Below are 16,643 nucleotides of genomic sequence, written 5' to 3' on the forward strand. Positions count from 1 at the left end.
ATCTCGCAAGCCAGTGATGAGAACAATCTTCACAACAGCCAGCTACAGTCTCAGGGAAACCCATCTAACTTGATGCCTATGGCAGTCTCTCCCCAAACCATGTCTTCTCAACAAGATATGATGAGCCGATTTTCAATTCATGATCGGCCATTGGGTTACCAAGTGCAGACACCAACCCATATCTTTGAGCCACCGAAAGATCCCATCCACAACAGCAATGTAACACCAGCGGGCGCTTTGGATAGTCTTGACTTCATGCAATTCGAGTCGTTCAATGCAGATATGTTCCCTGATGAGATGGACATGATCAACAGTTATCTCGGGGAAGTTCTTCCCCCTGAAGACTCACATCAAGGACTCACACCGGATACATCAAACTTCTTTACTCAATCATTTATTCCAGAGCCAGTTCTTGCGCCTGCTCCCTCGGGCCATCTACCGCTAGAGGCACCTGGCCATATAGAATTGAGCAGCGCCCCAACGTCGACTTTACCTTTCTGCCAGAAACGACAAGCTCAAGCAGCTCCAGCTCGAAACAAGGTCGATCGGTTGCTGGATACCACAGAAGATATTGTAGCAACAAACCCCTGGGCTGTATCGGCTGCTGCTCATGAAAGGCTTTCCGTAGAGTTCTCGAAGCACAGGCCGGGCATATCCCAGTCATTCACACTTCCCAGCAGACATGCGTTATCTCGATATATTGCAAGCTGGATACGAGGCTATCATCCGCATTTACCATTCGTCCACCTTCCGACTACCAACCTAGAATCCATGTCACCTGTACTTCTCTTGACGCTAGCAGCTACAGGGTCATTCTATGGATTCGAGCATCCTCAGGGATACGCCATGTACTTCGTGGCCAAAGCTATGATCAACCATGAGCTAGAGGAGAGACGCCGTGTGTCAAACCGCCATATTCTCAACGGCTTTCCTCGTTTTGCAGCTCTCCCTACAAGCTCCACAGAAGTCTACGATCCGCCGCCAAAAAATCGCCCTGCGATTTTAACGAAATTCGATATTGAACTATTACAATCCTTGCTGATTGCCGTGATGACTATGTCATGGCTGGATGGACCACTTGCAGAGGAAGCACTCGCTATGAGTGGCCAGTTAACTACGCTCACACGCGACATCTTGAAACGTCTACCAGAGGAACATCACAATGATACATGGGAGAATTGGGGTCGCGATGAAGAAAGACGACGCACCCTTCTCTCGGCCTATTTCACATTAAATATTCAAACCATCTGCTTCAATGTACCACCTCAGATGACAGCTACAGAGTTTAGCTTCGAACTTCCTTGCTCTGAGGCTGAGTTCAGCGCACCAGACTCGGAAACATGGAATCGTGTACGACGAAAGGTCGACCCACGCAAGCTCAACTTTCAGTCATGCTTCAAGCAATTACTGTCTGGAGAGCCACTAGCCAAGGAAGTCTCGGCAACAGAGTTTGGCAATTATATGCTTATCCAGAGTTTGCTGATACAGGTCTACTTTGAGCGTCAAGTGTCGTCTGCACTGTTGTCTTCATCGCCAAGTCTGTCGGAGAGTACCATTGCGACTTATGCTGCTGCACTCGGTGCCTGGCAATCTTGCTGGGACTCTGCTATCGAATCTGCGCCCGACCCCTCCTCTAGAAATTCGCCTCTACCTTTCAACTCGACTGCTATGCTCCGACTAGCTCATATTCATCTTGGGTTTGGCCTGTACAGTCAATGCGAGTTACTATCTCGAGATCCTGTCGTCAAAGCTCAAGTGTTCGAACCATATCGGAACCCATTACCTCTGCGTGCTCCGCACCTTGATCAAGCTGTTCTTCATGCTATCTACGCTTTAAGAATCCCTGTGAGAGTCGGCATTGCGTTCGTGGCACGTGGCCGTACAGGTCATTGGAGTGTCCAGCATGCTATCAGTCACTTTGGATGCGCCCTTCTACTTACCCACTGGCTTGAAAATATTTATCAGCTAGTTCTGTCGGATGGAGCGTCAGCTCTGAGAGAGGAGGAAAAGCGCCTGCTTTCCATGGTCGACCGTCTAGTCGAGGAAACTCACCTAGAGGCTTCGCTGGGGCCCAAATCTGACTTTCCTGGCAGGATAAGACGTTTGGCTATCGCAGCAGTGAAGCTTTGGGCAGAAACTTGCAAAGGCATACAGGTCTATGAGATCGTGCATGTCGTTGGAGAAACACTTTCCCTAGTGGCAGAATCACTAGAAAAGCAGATTTAGGTTTTGAACGAGAAGAGCTTGGGCTTGGTTAACTGTACTAATTCTAATAACTTAAAAATGCTGGGATTTCAAGGTTGTATTTTCTAGTAGGAGTGTTCCAGACGGACTTTGAGTCAACAGTCCCCAGAGCTACATCATAGACTAGCGCGGAGAACTTGGAATGTGTTATAAGATTATTGGGTACGGGAGAACCTTTTTGAGGTTCAAATTTTTTCAAAGTTCTTAGCATTGAGTTCATGGGCTGAACTGGTAGAATAGTCTATACTGAACAAGCAAGTCACAGACTCACAGTCGAACTCCCCAAATGTTTGGCCTATTATGTCTTTTTTCGGAGGATCTGGCGTTACTCTATGTCTTCCTGGAAGAACACTTATATCAAGTTGATATCAGACAACCCTTTCGTTCTGTTAGTAGGGGAAGTAGCTGTCAGTAACAGGAGGCGAAGGTTGAATTATGTTCGAAGCGAATATCAACCGAACGATACTTGTTCTTCAGGATCCTGCCCGAAAGAGGTCCATGTTTCTCATGCTGGCGTTAAAGGAATGTTTTGTAGGAAACATACTTGCTCTGCCCATGAGTTCGATTGCCTCATGGATGTTTCTACGACAAGGAATGGTCCCCAGCACTCCATATACTGCCCTCGACATACTTGCAGTAGAGTGGATGTGGGCTTAGGTCATGGATGAAGTTACTCCGCTCTGCAAGAGGCATCACAAAGAGCTTGAATTGTCTATTTCTGCTCTTCGCTGATTTGTTTGAGAAGCCCATGATATCTCAGCAAGGTATGCCTGATTTCGAAATAAACCACCAAAACATACTATACGCCGCCTGGAAAGAATGACACTCCAGCACGCCGTAAACGAAATGGCCTGTCGGCGGAAAAGAATGATGGGTTCGTATTTATAGGACACGGGCGAGTCGACCAAGGACTTAGTGTCCAGAAATTCATATTACTATATATAAAGGTTGGAGGCAAGGAACGAGAGGAGGCTGGTTTTCTTATTATATATATGTATACCTTTCACATAGCACATCTCTTCACTATACAACACACTTGAACACATCCCTTTCCGTTACTGGAACGTTAGACATCACCTTTCCTTGGTCATCCGGTTGTTGCAATTCATTTATAGAGTAATGCTTAAGATCTAATAGAGATAATGAAGTTTATAGTAGTCATCTACAAAAGCCTCTATGAACATATATCATCCAAGATAGTCTGTCACAGCCTGTGTAGCTGAATCGCTGTCACATTTTTCATAGTCGTGAATCCACCTCAAATCAAATCACCAAGGATCGTAGTTTTTGTTCAAAAGGTATTTTCGTTGTTCTCATATAGTCCCAAACTCCCTATTCTTTTCCAAGCTTCCAGCATCACAGGAATCCTCTATCAAGATCCATTCCTCCCAATCCAATTTGCATTTTGACTGACCCCTCTATGAAGTCTCCTTCTTCTCCTCAGCCTTCTCATCTCCCTCTTCGATCTCAACTGACCCAACAGCAGCGCTCAGGCCACCCTCTTCTTGGTTCTTTTCCTCAAGCTTCTTAGCAGTTGACAGAAAGTACTCTGCAACATCGTTCTTGTGGTTGAAGTACGCCAAATCGAGAGGAACGTAGTTCTGCTCGTTTGCCAGCGCGGGGGAAGCACCTTGCTCCAGGAGCAGCTTGATGACATCGAGGTGACCGCCTAATGCTGCCCAGTGCAGACCTGTGTTTCCGGCCTCGTTTGCCTCGTCTAGGAATGCCTGCTTCTGCTCCTTTGGTTGGGTATCAAAATATTGGATGAGTTGCTTGACAATTTCTATCAGATGTCAGCCTCAAATTGTTTTACGGCTAGATTCCGAAATGGATCTTAGGCCTCCCAAAACCTCATTCCTTCAGGATTGGACATACCTAGGTGGCCATTTCCTGTCGCCATGTGTAGACATGTTGACTTGTTGGAAGCATCTTGAGCAGCCGCTACAATCTCAGCAGGGCTGACATTCTCTCGCTCCGCCAGGCTCTTAATAGTCTCAGTCAAATCTTCTTGCTCTCCTGCGCGCGCAAAGTAAATAAGATCATCGATCTCTTCTTCCGTAAGTTTGGGTGCCATGATGATGCGCTTGGTGATGTTTTCACGTCAAGAATATAAAATTTTATGAAGATGAGGGGACTGTGTGGTTAGATACCCCGCTATTTTCGCACCGTGTGGGGTGTAGATCAGTGCAGGGTAGTCAAGTCCAATTTTCATTCTCGATTTAATGGAAAGGATGAGGAAAATATGAGCTAGCTCAGGCGCCTCGTTACAAGAAGCATTTCCCTTTTTACCCTTCATCATATACTCTTTCATCAGAGATTATAGCATATTCCCTTCCAAATAGCCCATGTAAGTCAGATTGTTTCGCTAATGAGCGCCTCTCCAATTTCACCGTCAAGCCATGGACACATGTCCCCAGATTCATCGAGCCACTCAATTTCTGCTTTGACACCAAGCATCATCATCAATTGCAACTCGAGTCGTAGTTCTGAGCCTTCGAGCTCATTTGGAGAGTGCAGGCTGGTCTTCTTGAGTGCTGAAACAGCTGCAGCCCGCTCTCTGCCATTCAGATAGGTGACAGGATCGCGGGACTGAGTTGATGTGATAGACACATGGCTTGGCTGCCCGTAGTAGGCGCTAGCATGACCTCGGAAGAGATGCGCTGATCTGATACCGAGCCACCACAATCCCTCTATACCGAGATCAGCTTCATGGCTCAGTCTTTCGGATCCGTGTCGGTAGCATCGCAAGATCTTGACGCCATCGGGATCGTAGTCAAACAGACCCAGAAGCGGCAGTTGGGGGTACTGTGTATGAACATAGTTCAGGAACGAGCGCGTGGTCAAGTCAGGATATCCTTTGGCCTACTCAAGTTAACTTGGGACTCCGCGTTTCATATTGTCTCAACATACTGTGACAAGCACGCCGGGGCCGAAGATGCAGGTTCTCCAAAATTGTGACGAGCAGAGAGATCGGAAAACTGCCTGAAGGAGTCAGCTTCGCTGAAACGACGAAGAATTTGTACCCTTACATCTTTCTCAACAACAAGAATCCATCTGACGTTTTGAACATCGATGTTTGAGACTGACTGCACAGTCGGGACAGCAACTCCCTACATCACTCAGAATCAAGCAGAGTCATACCTAAAAAGTCTTACCAGATCTCCCGAGCAAGGGTTCAGTGTACTCCCATCGTGGAAGCGGATTAGCAACGGTCCCGCCAGGGCACCCTTTGATGCTGCAACCTGTTCCAGTTAGTTGAAGTACGGTGGGTGCTTCTAGCAAGACGCACAATATTCAAGTCCCCGCGACTGATACCAAGGTTGAAAGCAATGTCATCAACGAGGTCATCCACTTGGCCCTGCTTCTCAAAAAGGTGCTGGTGTTGATAAAATATGTGGCTGCATATGAGCCCATTAGTACATCTATTGCATCTGGGGCCAATGAACTAACCGCTTGGTTAGGAGAGTGCCAGATACAATAGCATCATGTGATAGTTGAAGAATGAGAAGTATGCGCGCTGCGACTTGTTAGTCAAATTGACAGAGATAATTCTGCCGAAATCTGACCAAACTTGACTGCTTCCTGCTGGTTACGACCAGGGAAGTGAACCTGTTCTGGCTGTGCATTTGCGGCGCGACGTGTTGACCTTCGTGCAGAAAATGGAATCGATAGCACTTGTCCCGCAGCTAAAGCGCTGATGATTTGCGCAAGAATATCCTCAATGCGAGTGACAACCGTTCCGGCATTGGGGTTGTTGACTATCGTATTCGTATCAGTATTCTCGTTCGCTGTCGCTGATGATGTGCGATTAGCTTGGGGACTCTGTGTTAGTTCTGGAATAGCAATTGATTGAGCAATTTCTGCCTCTTCGTCCATGTTTTCTTGGCGCTTGTTAAAACAGGCTTAGGACTTTGATGATTTTCGTAAGTAGAGTTCGAGATCTGTCCGAATACGCAGTAGAGTTGCAATTCGCGATGCTGTTCTGTGGAGGTTTTGAAGATTGTCCAATCCCGAGAGTTAATTGATTTTCAGGGGCTTGACCGCTAGACATGGGGGATATGATGCTGCAGGTGCCACCAGAAGACGGGGGACCCTCCCGTACATCGGGGCGTACAGCGGGCTGGTAATTCAATCCGCCCCCATGTTATAGTTTAGTTTTAAAGCATGTGCTGCTCATCAATTTCACGATCACTCCACTGCTCTTCTCTGAATTGATCCACGAAACCTGCCGTTGAGACCATCAAACTCACCCAAACATGGTCGCAAACTCTACTGGACGTGAGAGTAGCGCGCTAAAGTCGCGTAAGCGTGCTGCTGACTCCGAGTCGGAACCGCTGTTGAAACAGGGTCAGCCATTCCCCAAGCAGCCTCGCATCAGCTCACAGTTGGACACGACAAGATGGAGGCTCAAGGACGACGACAGCCGTCACACGTGGCACTACCTTGAAAACGACGATGATGTGAAGGAGTGGCCACAGAGTTATGCTGAGAAATGGTACCTGAATTTGCCTTTGGTATGTTCTTTGCCCAATCCCTTATCAATCGCAACTAACATGTCGGACACAGGATCTCCCTGACCTTCCCACCCCCGACAACCCATTGGCAGCCGCGGAGAACGGCCTCGACTTTTTCGAAAAGCTTCAACTCCCCAGCGGGCATTGGGGCTGCGAATATGGCGGTCCCATGTTCCTCCTCCCCGGTATCGTCATGACCTGGTATGTCACAAGAACACCAGTTTCCTCCGCCAAAGCGACCGCGATCTATAAATACATATCCGCACGAGCTCATCCAGTGGACGGTGGTTGGGGTTTACATATCGAAGGCGAGAGCAGCGTCTTCGGAACACTGATGAATTATGTGGCCCTCCGACTTCTTGGTGTCGACCCTGAGGACCCAGTTCTGGTCAAGGCCAGGGGAACTCTACACAAGATGGGAGGAGCACTTTATGCGCCACACTGGGCCAAGTTCTGGATGGCTGTTTTGGGGCTCATGAGCTGGGATATCGTCAACCCTGTGCCACCAGAGTTTTGGCTGCTTCCTGATTGGGTTCCTTTCGCGCCATGGAGATGGTGGATTCACATTCGAATGGTGTTCCTACCGATGGGCTGGCTATACTCGAAACGATGGAGCTGCGAAGAGACTGATGTGATTCGATCACTGAAGAAAGAAGTATTCCTCGAGGATTACGCCAAGATAAACTGGTCAGCCCATCGCAACAGCATTGGCGTGATAGACAACTATCACCCCAAATCATGGTTGCTCAACGCCGCCAATTGGGTGCTTGCCAACATCTGGATGCCCTACCTGCGACCTAACTTCCTCAAAGAGAAAGCCGAAGCATGGGCCAGCAAACAAGTCGATATGGAGGATGCCAACACAGGCTATGCCTGCTTGGCCCCTGTCAACGCTGCTATGAACACCGTTTTGTGCTATGCTCGCGATGGCCCTGATAATTATGGTGTCAAGAGACATATCGAGCGACTTGAAGAGTATCTATGGGTCAAGGACGAGGGCATGTTGGCCAACGGCACTAACGGCGTACAGTGCTGGGACACGGCATTCTTGATTCAGGCAGTTTTCGAGGCCGGCCTTCATAAGAATGAAAAGTACCAACCCATGCTCATGAAGTCGCTACACTACTTGGAACGTCAGCAGATTCGAGAGGACTGTGCCGATCAGGAAGTGTGCTATCGTCAACCCCGAAAAGGTGGCTGGCCATTCAGCAACAGGGATCAGGGATACGGTGTCAGTGATTGCATTTCGGAAGCACTCAAGGCTATTATTCTGCTGCAGAAGGTGGGCGGCCTTCCTGAGGTCCTCGAAGATCGACGTCTTTTCGATGCCGTCGATACTCTGCTCCTGTACCAGAACGATAACGGCGGCATGTCTTCATACGAGAAGCGACGAGGAGGCGAATGGCTGGAGATGCTCAATGCCGCTGAGGTCTTTGGTCGTATCATGATCGAGTACGATTACCCTGAATGCACAACAGCTTGCGTCACAGCTTTATCTATGTTCAACAAGCACTGGCCAGACTACCGAACAGACGAGGTTACGACACTTATCCGGACGGCCGCCGAATGGATCAAGTCCAACCAAGCACCTGATGGCAGCTGGTACGGAAGCTGGGGTATCTGTTTCACATATGCCGGTATGTTTGCGCTTGAAAGCATGAAACACATCGGCCAGACATACGCGACAGGCGAGAACTCTAGACGTGGTTGCGATTTCTTCATCTCCAAGCAGAGAGCTGATGGTGGATGGTCAGAAAGCTACAAGGTATGTTACACAGACTTTGCTTCACGTCTTTTACTAACAATCATAGGCCTGCGAAACGATGACATACGTCGAACATCCTTCAGGCTCCCTCGTCGTCCAAACAGCCTGGGCCCTGATCGGACTGATGGAAGCTGAATATCCTCATGTGGAACCCTTGAGACGAGGAATCCAGTTCATCATGGATCGTCAGAAGCCGAACGGAGAGTGGCTGCAGGAGGCAATCGAGGGTGTCTTCAATAAGTCATGCATGATTTCATATCCCAACTACAAGTTCACCTTTACCATCAAGGCCTTGGGCATGTTTGCGAAAAGGTTTCCCGAGGAGAAGCTGGTACCAAGCTGGGCGGTCGCACAGAATGGAACGAATGGTGTCAAGACAAATGGAGTCAAGACAGTAGAGATAAAAGTGAATGGCGCAAAGCCAAATGGAGTCAAGGCCAACGGTGTCAAGGGCAAGGCTAACTAGACGGTCGGATACAATGATGCATGAATAACAAGGTAGCAACGAAGGCGACTGTCGAAACTAAGCCCTCGAAAATAATCTTAATCACGAATACATCAAGGATATACATTTCAGACACCTCAATGACAACGCAAGATACTGTCTGACCCTAGGATTCTCCCCTCCATATTGACTTGTGTACAAGTAGTCCCGCGGTTTCTGACCATTCCTCTGCTTCTCACCTCTCCCACCACCAAATCTCAAACTACACCAAGTGTCGCCCCGACCTCATTTCCCGTATTGCCCATCTCCATTCATTATCTCCTGCAACACCCGCTGTCTGATCAGCCTCCTTTCACCCTGCAACGATCCCACCCATGTCTTCAATACACACCCGACAAATCTACAGAGATACTAACAGCTTCTTCTTCACACCATCAGGCCAGCCGATGAATGCAATGAAAAAAAGAGTTTGCACGCCAGAAGCATACTGAGAGTCAAAAAATTGTGCCCTTCCACTCCGATACCTTGAACATCAGAGTGGGTAATTGACTGTTGGTCGCCAGGGTCGCGAGCAACACACAGGATAGCCAATATCCAGCTGCGGGGCGAGAAGCGCAGCATGAAGAAGAAAAGAAGAAAAGATTGAGTCCAGGATTGTGAGACTTCCTTTTGTATCCTGACAACTCACAGCAACTCCTTCCCAGTAAAGAACGAAGGCTGTTCGCTCCGGCTGGAGGCAGGAACTTGATGAAGTAAGAATTAGCATCGAAAACTGTTGGGGGAATGGTCCGATGCTCGGAGTGTTTGTTTGAAGGCATGGCAGGAACAGATATTGTCATATTCTGATCATGGGAAGGTACCTCCAACTGTTAAGACTCCCGTCAAGTGAGGCGCGACTAAGGTAGGGCCAGATATCAAACAAGCCTTAATAGACCGTAGATATTGGCCATGACCGGGTCTTCTAGGCTCAGGTATTGCCTACTATTTCCAGATAACAATTTGAAGCTGATTTCGCCTAAGAGAGAATGCTATTGTATTGCATGTAAAGAACCAGGCAACACCGGCGGCAGAAATCGAGGCATTAGGTAGTGGCTGGCATAGCCCCAAGACGGCAGTCATAGGTCTCAAGCGGCGAATAGGTTATGATGCATATGGGAGGAGATAGTTAGGATGTATCTTCAAAACCTCTTCTAAACAGAATGACAGAGAAACCTTAATGCTACGAGAATGTATCTACATGGAACTCCAGTGACTTATGCTCAACTTGACAAAGTCGTGGTCTGGCTTTGCAGTAGCTTCATCGTGAGATTGCGACACTCGCATCGATGACTCGCTCAAGGCACCAAAAGAGGATTGTCTCTGGAGGCAAATAAGGTAGGTAAGTAGTCATCAATAGATCCTGAAGTTTAATGTTCAGGGTCAAGGTAACTTGGTTCTTAGGCACCAGAGCTTCCGCTTCCACTTACACAGCGCGGGGGCTACCATGAGCTGCCTGCATCATGCCCCACCAAAGCTTCCAGAACCAACCATTAATCACACCTAACTTCAACTTTAAACCTTCCTATGTTGCCTTCCCACCAACTCTTAACAATACCAACTCACCCCATTGTGGCTCTGTAAAGCTTCTTTATCCTTCAACATTCTTTCTCAACCCACATATTGCAGTCTACCATGTCGCACATCACACTGGCCCAGCAAGGCCTTGCCGCCGTCGAAGCACGCAATTGGGATGAAGCTATCGAGAAGCTCTCAACCGCCTTGAAGGCCTCGCAGAACCCTGCATGGCTTGTCGCCCGATCGAAAGCCCTAATCAACAAGAAGCGCTTCCAAGAGGCCCTTGACGACGCCAACCTTGCTTGGCATACCGCATATCAACGAAACAAACGACCTCTCCTCATCGATGCCCACTACCGTCGTGCTGTCGCCTACTTTCGGCTTGGTCAATATGCCAACGCCGACGCATGCTGTGTTTATGCTATGCGCTTAGTCAAAGGCTTCCCTGCGGTAGAGAAGGAAGATCCGGCAAAGAGAAACACAGACGAGAATGGATTCTATAAAGTGACATTGAAGGATGCTCAGGAAGAGTCAAAGACAGATGATATCAACAAGTCACAGGGAGGGGCGGCAGGTGCGCTTGGAGCACAAGGGAATGATGTTGCTAATGCTAAAGAGTGGCGCATTGCGAGCACTCTGCGAATGCAGATCCTGTTCGCTATGGACAAGCTTCCAGAGGATGACCCTTCACGCAAGCTCACCACGGCCAACAAGCCCGAGTTGAAGGAGCTATCGGATGCGGGAACCAAGAAGGTCGAGACCAAGGAATCAACTGCTGCCACACAACCCGCCCCCAAGCCTACTGTGCCCGTCAATACCCCAGTGCGAGTCCAGGAATTCCAGAACGACACCACTATGACAGTATCCATCTTCTCCAAGGGCGTCAATAAGGAGAAGCTTCAGGTCCAATTCAAACCCAAATCAGCTCACCTTGACTCTATCATTTGGCCCAGCGGCGACTCGAAGCCATTCACACTCGATCTGTGGGGTGAAATTGACACAGATGCATCGACATACAGGGTGACGCCCAACAAGGTTGAGTTAGCACTCAAGAAAAAGACACCTGGAAAGTGGGCGCAGCTCAAGGGAGAGACAGGAGATTTTGCTCCAGATGCTGCAGCTGCTGAGGAGGCGGAGTAAGTTTCGCAAGTTCCCAATCGCTACTTGTTACTAACTTCACTTAAGAAAACTCAAGGTTCTCAAAGACGCCCGAAAGAAGGCCATGGATGATGCCGCGGCAGAAGCTTCTGCCCAAAAGAAGGCTGAAGAGTCTACCGAAACAAAAGACAAGGCCCCCGCTACGCAAGAGTCTTCCAAGCCAGCATACCCCTCATCGTCTCGGACTGGTCCCAAGAACTGGGACACCATTGGCGACGACGTTGACTCTGATGAGGAAAAAGACGTCAACGTGTTCTTCAAGAAGCTTTTCAAGGGTGCCACTCCTGAGCAGCAACGAGCCATGATGAAGAGTTTCACTGAGAGCAACGGTACAAGTCTCAGCACTGACTGGGATGATGTCAAGAATAGAACTGTTGAGACGGTGCCCCCTGAGGGTGTCGAGGCCAAGAAGTGGTAGATTGAATTTTTTTTAGGAGCCAAGGACGGGAGATATTGAATTATGACTACTGAGAAATGATTCACGATCAATGGTATTTGGTGGGCTATTTCGGCGTATCGGAAAGGTAATAGAAAGGCAGCTCAATATGAGCCATCAATTGAACCAATTCGTAATTTTCGCTATGCCTTGCGTGTTCTATATGCTATCCCAGGTTCAACACATCATAATCTCTTTCGCCCAACTCCGCAGCTCCTTTTCTCTTTAATCCATCAACAACGCTTTCAACCTGTGCCCCGACCTTGCCAAACCACTTCGACGCCTTCAACTCCTCATCCTCCAGCGAACGACTCCATTCTTTGCCATTGCGATACTCCGCTGCCAAAGCTTCAGGAACATGGAGAACACGACTAACGAGATCCTCTCGTGCAATGTACGCTCCTCTCAGCCATCTCGATCCTCCACCAACGTCGAACTGATTCCTTCCATGCATGACCCTCATGTTATCGAAAAGCACACACTCTCCTGGCTTCATCTTCATCTCGAACATGGCATCAGGATCATTGATCAACCCATCGAATAACTGCGCTGGTTCAAGCCACGCTCTTGCGTCGACCGCTGGGACCTGGAACTGGTTCTGGAACGGCGGACTCCAGTATACAGCTGCGAGATTTCCATCGGGTCCAACGTCAAATAGTGATCGCTGCTGACGATAGAAGTATCCGTGCTTCTCATAGTGATATGGAATCTTTACCCGAGCGAGATTCTTGACTGTGGGAGAGTTTTGTAGCCACAGCAGCTTTCCGGCGAATAACCCATCGCTAAACAGTGACTCTCCGCCGTTGCACGAGTTTTCCATACAGTGAAGAAGTTGGATCGCGGGCGGACTCTCGAGGTATAGTAAATCCTGATGAAGACCGAGATATCCGCTCGTGTACGCTACATTCTCAGCGTCTGTCTTGGCGCGAACGTCAAAAGTGCGGCCGTAGAAGGTTTCTTTGATATTAGCGATGCGTGTTGTGATATTGACGATGGAGTTCTCATCGTGCGGTACGTTTGTAAGAAACACAAGACCGAGGTTCGATAGATCGAGAAGAGTATGCCAGAATGCATCATCGCCCTTCATGAACTCATGGTAGTCAATCTTTCGTACACGTTGCTGGATAGTAGCTTTGTCCCAGAACGTCCGCCCTGTTTTGGGATACACTGCGTCTTGTCTCGGGTATGGCATTCTCTCAACTGGCGCATGGCCAAGTGCTTTGTCAACAGAACTCCAAGGAAGAACCATCTTGTGATCTTTGTACATATCGTTCTTGAACGAGATGCCTACGCCGGTTGGAGTCGTGTGTATACTATCAATGGCGATGTCTGAGGGAATTGCTGTTGTCGCAAAGCTCTTTTGGCCAGAGGCTGGGTCGACGCATGTTGTGCATGTGCAGCTATCGCGAAGAACGGTAGCATCAAGGCGTGTCCAGCCGCCATGCTTCTCATCTTGAATCTGGATGAAACGGTCTCCGCTGGAGATGGTGAGGTTGTTGTCTTTGGCTGAAAGGGTTGTTGTTGGCTCAAACAGTGGGGGTATCCCAAAGTTTTTGGTTGTGAGTGTCCGTCTATATGTAAGACATTGTGAGTTTGTTGCTTTAAGGCTGATTTTCTGAGCACTTGCTCGAGTTGATGAGAGTCCACGAGGGAGAGCTCTACAGCCATAAGCTGTCAGCCTTCGAGGGAACATGGCAGCGTAGAGCGATCTTCTATTAACGTAAACAAAACGTACAATCAAGAAACGAAAGAACTCTATGTGGCAAGGCAAGATTGAAGCTCAGCAAGGGTCTATATCTATATAACAACAACAGCGGCCATCCTCGTACCTCGGCCAAAAGGGAGGCATTGCTTCATGTGGGGTTTCTCGGCTCTAAACCCCGCGTTGTTTGGAGCTGGACCCAGCGATGGCTTCAGTCAGAAGCAAAAATGGCCTCATGTGGTGATGCAGTGCGACACCGACGATGCTGGCATCTTCACATATTACGTGATACGAGCAGATAATGAAGTCTCAGATATTGTATGTTCATGACGCCTCGAAGAGGGCATTGATATTGATTTGATAGCATAATACATATTGTGTACAGTAGATTGCAAACGCCTGATAGCCTGTTCCCACGCCAAAGAGCAATAATGCAGCAGTATACCATTGCATTTCCGTTATATCATCAGTTCGTCGTGAAGCGTCCAGCGATCAGCCTCTGTTACGGTTGGCAGACCATCGCTTCACCATCACTTCTCTGACTTTGTATAGCTTCAATGCTTCAGCGATTCCCTGCTCCAAAGCCTTCTCAAATTTCGAAGGTGGTGGTACATCAACGTACACTAGAACAAGACTCTTGGTGACGTGTGACAGAACACGCACCGTGCCATGGAGCCATTGCCATGTCTTCTGAGGGTCCTGTTTTCCGGCCTCTTTCCAAAGCGCATCAGAATAAGATGGGACAACGATGAGACCGAACTCGGCATGATCAAAGACCGGACCCCTAGCATATAGTAGCCAGTCCACGCCAAACTTGATGCCTGCGCGAGGTACCCAACCAAGCGATCTGAAGTAATGATACACTGCATAGTGAATGAGGAAGTTATCATCGGGTTGAAGCGTGGGATCCGCAGGTTCAACGCGAGGTGGGAAGTATGAATGTTGTCTGAAGAGTCTCAACAGGTCCAAAGACGAGAGCTGAGCGCCCGAGGCAGGATCGGTAACCGTCAGAACACCCAAACCGAAGTTCAGAAAGAAAGCCTCCTCCGGTGTGAGCTGGAGATGCTCCATATTCTTCAGCACTGGCCTGCTAGTACGCTCCAAAGAGTTCTCATTGTGTCCGTTCAAAGCAACGGGTGATACGACGCGAATATCGACAAGCCCATTAGCCGTGCCATTCGACGTCAAACGCTTGGGGCTAGGGGGATCTCCGAAGTGAAAGGTAGTGGATTCCACTGTTGGCGAGAATCGTACACTCTTACGTCGCTTCTTAGGTTTAGTGCTGTCTTCCTCATCTGACGAAGACGCAACCACGGAAGTGCCATTCACTTCATGGTGAAGAATTCCGTTCGCAACTGGTTCCATGACATGACCATTGAGGAAGGTATCCACAGACAGGCCCATCGCCGTTGGATGGACTCCGGATATTCCAAGACCATCAATCTCTTCGGCTGTCTCGATGGCAGACTCTTCGACAATTTCTGCGGCAGAGTTCGGCAGGCCTAGGATAGTTGCAGGGCACACTGGCGAAGCATGTGTGGGAGTGGACACAGGCAGACTGACAGGCTTGATAGGCGTTGGCTTCACAATGTCCACTAGTGAATTTGGCAGAGCCAAAAGTGCAGCAGGGCTGACAGGTGACTTGCAAGTTGGAAGGGCAGCCGACAGCGAAATAGGTTTGATGGATCTGGGCTCTGCGATGTCTTTCGACTCTCTGGTACGTAGCTCTCGTTCCTTGGCTTCAAAGGCTTTGGCTTCTCGTGCCTTGGTCTCTCTGGCTTTTGCTTCTTCCGCTTCCTTGCGGCGGGTCTCTCGGATCGCCTCTTGCTCGAGACGTGCTCGTTCCCACTTGGCACGCATACGCTCTTCTCTTCTCTGCACAGTCATAATCTCGCTGACATGTGCATCAGCCAGTCCTTGACGAACTTGTTCACGCTTTAACCAAGCTGGTTCACTACGACTAAGACTACCCTTTCCGTAGAAGCCTTGCTCCCACAAAGCTCGGGTAGAAACATCATCCGTGATGTGGACGGATGATGTAGCAGCCGACCAAATACCATTATGCACAACCGAGGGTTCCGCTTTGGGCGGAGACCACAGTTGGCCTAACCACGCATACGCGACATGGAAGAAGGATATGGGGTTGTTCGGATAAAAGGCCGGTAAAGGGAATGTGCGGATCGGTGCCGGGAGGGCGTAGATCTGATGCAGTGGAGGCCCTCGCTGCTGGGATTGCCGTTTTTCGGCGGAATCCGTGGCAGGCAAGGTACCAACGGAGACTGTGTTTGATGATTGAATCTCAGCCATTTCTCGTCGGGGTCATCTTGGTCTTGACGGATGTCAGTTGAATTTCCGGAATAATGATGAAATTAAAGAATCAAGTTTGGTGTTGCTCAGATACCGTTGTAGTCTATAATATCAGAGCTTCATGGGAGACCAAATGAATGGATTCTCTAAGCATTTTGATATGGTGTCATCACCGCAACATGAAGCTCCGCTGCTCCGGAGGATGAATTGCGCAGGCGCTGCAACTCGATTGCATCTCGAGGATGATGCGTAAGAGAGAAATGAGAAAGAAGCCTACCTATCTAGGACGTGACCCAGGCACGATGCTGGCTGGGTATTTAACCTCGTGGCCATCCACAGCAACACACTGCTCAACCTCGACGAGTGGAACAATGTCAATTGCTCAAGTGTAAAGCCCGACCGAGGTCCTGAAGCTTCCACGAGCTTTGAGAGATTTTGTTGTTGTGGTTTTTGTGAGGATGATGACGGGAAAAAGTTGACGGGGGCAGAAAAGTCGAGCTTTTTCTTGGAATTGGAGC

At 48.9% G+C, this 16,643-nt stretch overlaps 7 protein-coding genes across 7 annotated transcripts; 3 read left to right on the forward strand and 4 right to left on the reverse strand.

The window, feature by feature from the left end:
* Nucleotides 1-99: 99 nt before the first annotated feature.
* Nucleotides 100-2,226, forward strand: J7337_006613 (uncharacterized protein; the record flags this gene model as incomplete). The annotated part of the gene is made up of 1 exon (XM_044824275.1): nucleotides 100-2,226. The coding sequence occupies one exon, from the start codon at nucleotides 100-102 to the stop codon at nucleotides 2,224-2,226; it is 2,127 nt and encodes a 708-aa protein (XP_044679932.1).
* Nucleotides 2,227-3,662: 1,436 nt separating this feature from the next.
* On the reverse strand, nucleotides 3,663-4,318 carry J7337_006614 (uncharacterized protein; the record flags this gene model as incomplete). Its single annotated transcript, XM_044824276.1, has 2 exons — nucleotides 3,663-4,027; nucleotides 4,120-4,318. The coding sequence occupies 2 exons, from the start codon at nucleotides 4,316-4,318 to the stop codon at nucleotides 3,663-3,665; spliced, it is 564 nt and encodes a 187-aa protein (XP_044679933.1).
* A 278-nt stretch (nucleotides 4,319-4,596) lies between these two features.
* Nucleotides 4,597-6,120, reverse strand: J7337_006615 (uncharacterized protein; the record flags this gene model as incomplete). Its single annotated transcript, XM_044824277.1, has 6 exons — nucleotides 4,597-5,106; nucleotides 5,155-5,226; nucleotides 5,400-5,486; nucleotides 5,534-5,620; nucleotides 5,721-5,761; nucleotides 5,811-6,120. 6 exons carry the CDS (start codon nucleotides 6,118-6,120, stop codon nucleotides 4,597-4,599), a joined length of 1,107 nt encoding a protein of 368 aa, XP_044679934.1.
* Nucleotides 6,121-6,500: 380 nt separating this feature from the next.
* Nucleotides 6,501-8,989, forward strand: J7337_006616 (uncharacterized protein; the record flags this gene model as incomplete). The annotated part of the gene is made up of 3 exons (XM_044824278.1): nucleotides 6,501-6,758; nucleotides 6,811-8,523; nucleotides 8,570-8,989. The coding sequence occupies 3 exons, from the start codon at nucleotides 6,501-6,503 to the stop codon at nucleotides 8,987-8,989; spliced, it is 2,391 nt and encodes a 796-aa protein (XP_044679935.1).
* A 1,650-nt stretch (nucleotides 8,990-10,639) lies between these two features.
* Nucleotides 10,640-12,098, forward strand: J7337_006617 (uncharacterized protein; the record flags this gene model as incomplete). The annotated part of the gene is made up of 2 exons (XM_044824279.1): nucleotides 10,640-11,658; nucleotides 11,708-12,098. The coding sequence occupies 2 exons, from the start codon at nucleotides 10,640-10,642 to the stop codon at nucleotides 12,096-12,098; spliced, it is 1,410 nt and encodes a 469-aa protein (XP_044679936.1).
* Nucleotides 12,099-12,282: 184 nt separating this feature from the next.
* J7337_006618 (uncharacterized protein) lies at nucleotides 12,283-13,965 on the reverse strand (the record flags this gene model as incomplete). The annotated part of the gene is made up of 2 exons (XM_044824280.1): nucleotides 12,283-13,687; nucleotides 13,946-13,965. 2 exons carry the CDS (start codon nucleotides 13,963-13,965, stop codon nucleotides 12,283-12,285), a joined length of 1,425 nt encoding a protein of 474 aa, XP_044679937.1.
* A 345-nt stretch (nucleotides 13,966-14,310) lies between these two features.
* On the reverse strand, nucleotides 14,311-16,125 carry J7337_006619 (uncharacterized protein; the record flags this gene model as incomplete). The annotated part of the gene is made up of 1 exon (XM_044824281.1): nucleotides 14,311-16,125. The coding sequence occupies one exon, from the start codon at nucleotides 16,123-16,125 to the stop codon at nucleotides 14,311-14,313; it is 1,815 nt and encodes a 604-aa protein (XP_044679938.1).
* Nucleotides 16,126-16,643: the final 518 nt, after the last annotated feature.

The sequence above is a fragment of the Fusarium musae genome, chromosome 5, assembly GCF_019915245.1.
Source record: "Fusarium musae strain F31 chromosome 5, whole genome shotgun sequence".
NCBI classification, from domain to species: Eukaryota; Fungi; Ascomycota; class Sordariomycetes; order Hypocreales; family Nectriaceae; genus Fusarium; species Fusarium musae.